Source organism: Salvia miltiorrhiza, chromosome 6 (assembly GCF_028751815.1).
Source record: "Salvia miltiorrhiza cultivar Shanhuang (shh) chromosome 6, IMPLAD_Smil_shh, whole genome shotgun sequence".
Classification (NCBI taxonomy): domain Eukaryota; kingdom Viridiplantae; phylum Streptophyta; class Magnoliopsida; order Lamiales; family Lamiaceae; genus Salvia; species Salvia miltiorrhiza.
Window position 1 is genome coordinate 25,835,778 of NC_080392.1, and position 8,858 is coordinate 25,844,635.

The 8,858-nt window shown below is 43.0% G+C and overlaps 2 protein-coding genes across 2 annotated transcripts; both read right to left on the minus strand.

Moving 5' to 3' along the window:
• Positions 1-507: 507 nt before the first annotated feature.
• Positions 508-2,288, minus strand: LOC130990685 (uncharacterized). Its single transcript, XM_057914910.1, has 4 exons — positions 1,707-2,288; positions 1,543-1,590; positions 1,370-1,433; positions 508-1,184 (listed from the first exon to the last, which is right to left on the minus strand). Exons 1-4 carry the CDS (start codon positions 2,286-2,288, stop codon positions 508-510), a joined length of 1,371 nt encoding a protein of 456 aa, XP_057770893.1.
• A 2,364-nt stretch (positions 2,289-4,652) lies between these two features.
• On the minus strand, positions 4,653-8,421 carry LOC130990686 (uncharacterized). Its single transcript, XM_057914911.1, has 4 exons — positions 7,243-8,421; positions 6,603-7,191; positions 4,889-6,384; positions 4,653-4,730 (listed from the first exon to the last, which is right to left on the minus strand). Exons 1-4 carry the CDS (start codon positions 8,419-8,421, stop codon positions 4,653-4,655), a joined length of 3,342 nt encoding a protein of 1,113 aa, XP_057770894.1.
• Positions 8,422-8,858: the final 437 nt, after the last annotated feature.

Below are 8,858 nucleotides of genomic sequence, written 5' to 3' on the forward strand. Positions count from 1 at the left end.
TATATTGTCATATATTATTAATTAAATTAATTAAGCTAACTAGTCAAAAGACAACGAGAGATAATGAGTGTATGATTATCTATCGTCCAATTGTATAATTCTAATTAGCATTGCTTGATTCAATTAATGACGTGAAATATTCATCACATGATCATGTGATTGAAAAACTTTTCAATGTCTAATTTGAAGTGAAGCGGTATCTATTGTTAATTATAAAAATATTATTTGGATCATTTTTCTATAACAATATATTTTGATGGGAAAAAATAAAATGAGTCAAATTTCGTGTATTCTTTTGACAATTTTTAAAGTTCGTGGAAAAAAACAGAATAAGTCAAACTTCGTATATCTTTTGACAATTTTCAAAGTTTATGGGAAAAAATAAAATAGGTCCAAAGTTTATGTATTTAGGTGCCAATAGCTCTTAATTAATTGATTTTGAACTTTTTGTTTTCGAGATGGGGTTTTGAAGTAACTTTTTTTTTTCAGGGAAAAAGAGAGATATCTTTATTGATCACAAGAACATGGGATATGGAGATGACCTTCCACAAAGCTCGGGGGTTCATTCCAAACATGATGTAAATAAAAATCTCTTGCAGCTTTCGCTAGATAATGAGCGACAACATTTTGATGACGTTTAACCGACACAACGCAAACCTCTGGAAGCGACATGAGCTCTTCCCGGCAAGAAGAGGCAATGATTCCAAGCTCCATAAGATTCCTCTCTCTCGAGCTAATAGCATCACAAGCTCGTTTGCAATCTGACTCCACCACACCTCGCAAAAAACCCAAACTCTTGATCCACGAAAGAGCTTCCTTTATGCCTATCAACTCATTTTCTTCCACACTCCTACAACCCGACAACTTAATAGACTTCCCAATAATGAACGCACCCTCATAATTCCGCACAACCATACCAATGCCTATAGTGCGCTCTTCAGTGAAAAAAGTCGCGTCCACATTGCATCTAATAGTATCCGACGAAATAGAGTGCCAACCCACGCAGGTAATCGAATAAGAAGCATTTGTACTATTGCGAGTAACAAGTTCACGAGCTAGCTTCCATTCAGTCCAAGACGAAGCAGCAGTCGAAATGGAATGAGCTGGGATTGGAAGACAGTTATTCCAAACAGCACCATTACGATCTTTCCACACAGCTGCCACATCAACATACAAGCCCTCGCCTTAAAGACACCATCCGAGTGATCAAGGATCTGGCAGAGAACTTGATCGAAGGACTCACTATCAGCCACAATAAGATTAAGAGTTCCCCCCAAACCACTACGTCTCCAACAATCTTCCACGAACGGGCAGTAGAGGAAGATATGCCACAGATTTTCGAACCCCCCTTTGCAAGTGGGACACTCACCAGCGACCGCAATGCCCCGAGCCAAAAGTCTGTCTTTAGATGGTAGATTATTACGAGCCACCCGCTAGAGAAAATGTTTAACTTTAGGAGGAACATCATACTTCCAAAGATTTCCCCAAACACCCTCGACATTATGGGTAACATCGAGAGTTAACGAACTAGCAAGTTTATACCCAGTCTTCACCGAATAACGTCCGTTGCTTGAGTGATGCCATATCAACCTGTCAGGACCAGCATTAGGGAAAATAGGCGTGCTGATAATCGCACTAATCTCGCTCTCATGGACTAAGTGGCAAGGCAAATCCACATCCCAGCAACTAGTACCAGGAATCTAAACCTCCTTAATAGTAATATCAGCAAGCTCCGGCGGACACAGCTGAGCAGAGACTTTGAAAGGCTCTCGAGAACGAAGCCAGGGATCTTTGAAAACCCAAATACTCGAACCGTCTCCAATCCTCCAACGGGTACCTTGCCTAATCAAATCCTGACCCGAGCAAATGCTACGCCAAGTAAAGCTTGGGCTGCGACCAATTTTTGCCGAAAGAAAATCTCCATTACGAAAATACTTGGCTCGAAGAACTTGACAAACAAGAGCAGTAGGTTCATCAATAAGGCGCCACCCCATCTTTCCAAGCATGGCCACATTCAACAGTTGGAGGCTTCGAAAACCTAAGTCACTGAGCTTCTTATCAACACACAATCTTTCCCATTTCAGCCAATTAATACTTTTTCCATCCGAGCCTTTATTCCCCAACCAAAAAGAGTTTAACATCCGTTCCAAATCATTCGTTAAACCAACAGACAAAGAAAAGATAGCCATGCAATAAGAAGGAATAGCCTGAGCTATTCCTTTAATAAGGACCTCCTTACCCGCTTTAGAGAGCCGTTCGTCATTCCACCCTTGAAGCCTTTGCCACATCCTATCTCGGAGATAACTGAAGATCTCTCTCTTTTTTGCGGCCAATAAGAGAGGGAAGACCGAGGCAGCGCCCCTAAATGGGTGGATATTATGAACCATGTTTGCGCAACACAAGTAATTCAATCAGAAAGATATTTTTAAATTTCATTTAGACAAAGGAATTTGTAATTGTCATAGTTCAAATGATTATCATCCTTGAATTATATTGGACTTTGATGTAATTAGTATACGGAGCAAAGTGTTCTGACTTTTTCTAACCTCTTTCGGATTTTGATGGGACAAGTTTAGCTCTTCGAATTTTAAGAGTAATGGTGTAACAATACCACTTATTTATAAATGAAGAAATTTAGAAGGTGTTTTGGCTAAGTTTATAAGCTTGTTTAAAATATTTGATAAAATAAACTTTTAAATAAATTAAAAGTTTTTAAAAATAATTTTCATAAGTTTAATCTCATCTACTTTAATTTATTTTTTTCATAATTTTATATGTAATAATCATTCTACAAATACTATTCAACTATAATATATTATTTTATTATATACTATTTCTTTTTTTTTGAAGTTCGTCTATTTTTAGCATAAAAAAATCGCTAACTTATAAGCTCAATTTATTAAAACACTTTAACAATTATAAGCTCTTGAAAAATTATGTCGTATAGGAGCATCCACAGTCCTTGTGTCTTAGGTTGGTGCTTAAATGGTGGTCTTCACCTACGCATCAACCCTCTATAGCCCTTGTTGCTTAGGTTGATGCTTAAATCCTCATTTCCACAAAATTTCCATTTCTACACTTCTATGTTAAAATTTTAAATTTTCAATAAAAATAAAATTCAATATTACAATAATTAAAATAAAATACTCCATCCGTCTCATGAATCTTGAGTCACTTTCCTTTTTCGGCCGTCCCACGAATCTTGAGTCATTTCCTTTTTTGGCAAAAAAATTCTCCTTTATTCACCTTATCACTTTTTCACCTATCACACTTAACACACTAAATGTGACCACCTTTCCATTTTGGTTTGTCCCACTGAAAGTGGTCACTTTCTTAAAATAGAAATATTTACTTTAATTAAATCTAATTAATTAATCTAATTAAAATGTATAACTAAACCTAAACCTTAAATAAACTCACACACCCAAAACTCACCCCCTTACCCCTGCCACCCTACCCCTTACCCCCGCTGTCCCGCCTCTGCTCTCTCCCTCTCGTCCCGCCGCCTGACCTCTCTCTCCCCCCGCCGGACTCTGTTATCTCCCTCTCACTCAGCTGCCTGACCCCGCCGCACCGCCGTCAGCCACGACCGCCGGGGCCCCCTTCTTTCCCTTATTTATTTATTGAAGCAGATCTCTCTCTCTCTCTCTCTCTTTCTCTCTCTCTTTTTGAAGGCTCCGCCGCCGCAGAGGTTCTCTGCCCCATTTCCGGCGACCACAGCATCCAAACTTTGTTTTTCTTTTTTTTATTTCTCAATTGCAACATCCAGACCTGGATCTGCGTGGACGGGAGAGAGAGAGAGAGAGGTGTAGTTAGGTTTGGGTGAGGGGTGACAGCCGGCGCCGCCGGCGCCATCGCCGTTTCCGTCGCAATGCATTGAGATGTTAGGTCGAAGAAGAAGAAGAAATTAGGGTGCAGGAAAATCATTAATTATTAAAATGCATTTTATATATAAAAAAAAAGAAAAGGAAAAAGAACCTAAAAAACCCTTGAAAGCACAAGAAAAGCAGACTAAGGGCCGAGCCTCATTAAAACCTTTTTACGGAAAACCCAGTGGGAAAAACCGTAAAAAGGAAAAAGAGTACCCGTCTAACAGAAAAAAGAACAGAAGGAGAAGAGCGGAAGAGAGAGTTTCGGGAACTCCGGCCTAACCATCGTCCCCAAACAATCTCGGCTCTATCCCAACCAAAAAACGAAACAAAGGAATGGTAGGCCGAGGGCCGGTGAGACGCCGTCGCCAACAGCAAACCAAGAAGAGAAAACGCAAAGAAAAAAGAAAAGCAACACGGCCGGTTAGACGCCGTCGCCGTGAGCAAGCAAAAAGAGACAATACGGCCGGTAAGACGCCGTCGCCGTAAGTCAACAAAAACACCACGCCCGTCAAGACCAGAGGTAGCTAACAGCCGGTTATATGCCGTCGCCGTTAGCACCTCAAGCAGAAGAAAACCGCAAAGCATCCCAACGCTAGTAGTTTTGGCCGGTGAGACGCCGTCGCCAAAACTACCAAACCTCAAAGAGTAGCTCGCGCACAAGACTCCCACAACACCCCAACAGAGCCACACGGCCAGTAACACCCATCAAAGAGGAGCCCAGCGGCCGGTGGAAGACGTCGCAGTGGACTCCTCTAATGGCGTACGAAGAACACAGCAGCATCAAGTAACCAGCTGCGACAAACAGAGGCATCGCAGCACCTGTGCAGCGAACAGCCGAAGCTCACAACCAGCCGCCATCTGCGACCAGTAGCAGACAAACCGAAAAAGAAAGCAACAACAAGCTCAACACCGAGCACCAAAGCCCTCGCAAAGCAAGAACCGAAAACCAAACCAGAAGCTCCCCAAAACGCCTCCAAAACAGCACACCTCGTGCAAAATTAATTCTTGATGCGAACCGCACTATGCGTCGCCATATCCAAGTTGGTCGCCAACTTTATCTCCTCAATGGCAAAAGGCCACCAACCCTCTTCGCGATCTTGATTTGCCATGATGTCCGCTGCTCTATTTCCTTCACGGTAAATATGCGACACCTGCATATTGAAGTCAGAAATTTTCATAATCGCTTGCTTCCAAAGACCAATGAAACGCCAAGGAACGTCCATGCTTCTCTCCTGGAGAAGCCGAACCATATACTCAGAATCAGCTTCCACCCATAGAGAAAACCATCCTCGATTATGGGCAATCGAGATTGCATGGATCACGGCCAGAAGCTCAGCTTCGAAAGCAAAACCTCGCCCACCCTTAAAGTGAAAACAGCCTCGTACCCAACCCCAGCTGTCTCTAAAAACTCCACCAGCTGCAATACTCCCCGGCGCCCCATGAGCCGAACCATCCGTGTTGACCTTCATCCAACTAACAGCCGGAGGCCACCAATAAACCTCAATCATAATCGGCGGAGGCTTAGCGCGAGTAGCCACACCAATAGATCGCAAAATGAGATAATCCGACCAGGTATTATTGGAGTTACCCAACTTCTTGAAGTGCCGATCCATCTCTCTAAAACTCACTTTGATAAAGCTTCTAATCATAATGATGTTAAACTCCAAATCATCAAAAATAACATGATTACGACAGTCCCATATTTTCCACAAAATGTTAACAATGCCCGCCTTCCAAAAAGCTTTGATCAACGAACTGCTATCCAAAGACCAGGCGCTAACCATGAAGCTGTGAATATCAACACAATGCTTTAAATCCTCTTGTTGAAACCAATATAAGAATTCTCCCCAAATAGGTTTAATCATCTCGCAATCCCAAAACAAGTGGTTGATCGACTCTTCCGCTTTCCCACATAGCGCACAACGATTGGGACCCTGAATTCCCCGGCGGATGAGATTATCCACCGTCGGCAAGCGTTGGTGAATAACGCGCCAGCACACAATCGAGCGTCGCTCAGGTATGAAACGCTCCCAAATCCAATTCCCCCACAAAACTTTAGGAAAATCCTGGCTCGTATGAGAGTATGCCGTAGCAGAGGTGACCTCCCCACTGACCGAATGCTTCCAGAAACGGGTGTCTTCATCACCACCGATAGGAAGAAGGAGAATATCAATTACAACATCCGGAAAATTGATGATAAAATCCTCAGAAAAGTGCCAGATTCCATCGAAAAAGTACTCGTCCACGGCTTGAGTAAGAAAATCGAACATGTAGCAAGGAATCTTTAACTTGTCAGTCAATCTGTAACCAAGCCAATCATCGCACCAAAACATAGTAGCAGCGCCGACCCCAATAAGAGAATAAGAATCATCAACTAACTGAGTCACATGATCACGAACACTGGTCCAAAAAGGAGAAGAACCAATGTTATTCTTCGCGTGGCCAAAAGAATTGAGATACCTCGTGCTCAATGTGGCAGCCATAAGATCTTTGCCTTTCACCAGACGCCAGGCTAATTTCATTAAAAAACTAGCATTCATGGCAGAGAAAGAACGCACCCCTAAACCTCCCTCCACATGAGAGCTGCAAACTCTAGACCAGCTGACCGTACAAATCGGTTTCGTGTCAATACTCCCCGACCAAATGAAGTTACGACAACATCTATCCAAATTGTGTATTAGCGACTTTGGCCAGAGCTCTGAATAACCGAACGAACCAGGCAAATGCGACCTGCCATAGACAGATGAAGACCCTTCCAACGGGCAAATTTCTGAATAATACGATCATGAATAGCATCAAAATAAGAAGCCTTGATTCTGCCAACAAACAACGGAACCCCCAAGTAGATAACCGGCAGCTCGCCCAAAGAGAAACCCATGCATCTCGAGATGCCATGACGCAGCCCCGGTTGTACTTTTTCAGAGAAAAAAACACGAGATTTTTCCGGACTACAAATCTGTCCAGAAAGATCACCATACAACTCCAGAATCTCTTTGATTTTACGAGCATTCTTCACCGAGGCTTTGCAAAAGATTAGGATGTCATCCGCGTAAAGAAGGTGAGTGGGGAAGTGAGTGGCACGACTGTAATCCATAGGGACCAGGTGTCCAGACCGCACACAGTTCGAAAACAGGTGACTGAGAACGTCTTCCGCTATACCAAAAATGATCGGAGACAAGGGATCTCCCTGCCGCACCCCTCGAGAACAAGCAAAATACCCGCTAAGCTGTCCATTGTAAAGAATGGAAATACGAGCCGAGTTAAAGATGATCGAAATCCACTGAATGAATCTCTCATTAAAGCCATTCACCCGAAGCACCTGCAAAATAAAATTCTAGCTCATCGTATCAAAAGCTTTTCGGATATCAACCTTGCAAGCCATGTTCGAACGACGCCCGGTTCTGTTCATACAGCTAAAACCCTCCGAGCCCATCACAATACAATCATGAATGGAGCGGCCACTAATGAAACCAAACTGATTTTGAGACACTCCGCGCGAGGCAATAGCTCCCAATCTCGTAGCTAAAATCTTCGAGATGATTTTAAAGAAGAAGTTTGAAAGGATGATCGGCCGAAGATCAGCAACAGTGTCCACCGCTTCCTTCTTTGGAATGAGAATCAACGTACTCGCATTACACCCAGCCGGCAAATAATTTTTTAAGAAGAAAGCTCGAATTGCAACAACAACGTCAGCTTTTATGATACTCCAGCAATTCTGAAAGAAAGAACCAGAAAAACCATCCGGCCCAGGAGCACTGTTAGAATCCATCCCAAAAACAGCAGCCGCGATCTCCGCATCATCCGGAATACGAGTGAGAGTATCATTCTGCTCCTCCGTAACCCACTCATCAATAATAGCCTCCAGCATAACTCTGTCCACAGTGCGTTGCCCTTCCTCTCTGAAAAGATTCGAGAAAAAATCGATAATGTGGTCTTGAATGATACTCTGATCATAAACCATATTGCCTTCAATCTTAAGATGCTCAATTCTTTGTGGCCGTTTACGAAACTTTATCAAACGATGAAAAAAGGACGAATTACGATCACCATCATTTAGCCAATTCGCCCTGCTCTTTTGTTGAAGAAGATTACACTTCCTATCCAGAAGAGTCCCAAGAGAGGCCTGCTCGGCAACTTCTGCATCAAACAGATCATCGGTATACCCCGTGCTGGAGATATCGTTCTGCAGCACACTTAACCGTCTCTGTCCCTCCTCAATTTGAGTATCGACATTACCAAACACCGTTTTGTTCCAATTCCGCAGATCAGAACGAAGACGTCTGAGTTTGAACATAACACGAAAGATCTGGCAGTTAATATCAACTCTCTGCTCCCAAGAAGAAGTGACGAGATCTTGAAAATTTGGATGAGAAACCCACATGTTGAGGAATTTGAAGGACCTCCTTCCCTGAACAGAATCCGCACGACAAATCATGACCAACGGAGAGTGATCCGAGGTCAGACGAGGAAGGGCATGAGTTACAATATTCGACCACAAAGACGCAAACCCCTGTGAGAAAAGAGCTCTGTCAAGAAGGGAATTCGACATGTCTCGGAAGCAGGCGTCTTCCAGACCAAGTAAACCGCACACCCGAAGTGGGGGATTCAATGAAACCCGAGGTATCAATAAAATCACAGAACTCCCGACATGAGCTTCTGTTAGTAACGGCTGTACTCAATCTCTCATTAGCTCCCTTAACCGCATTAAAATCACCGATAAAAACCGTATTACCATCAGTGTAGTGAAGGAGATCCGTCCAAAGTTGGCGACGAGCGACCTGATCATTAGCACCGTGCACCACCGCCACTCTAAAATGCCGCGACATCCAAACACAATCAGCAACAATTACCTGACTGGAAGAAAAGATAATGCTAGAAACCACATCAGGATGAGCCAGAAACCAGATATTAGACCTCCAAGGAAGTCTACAATTTTGATGACGAGGGACCATATTAATCGACCTCCAAAAACTCTGACGAATTTTA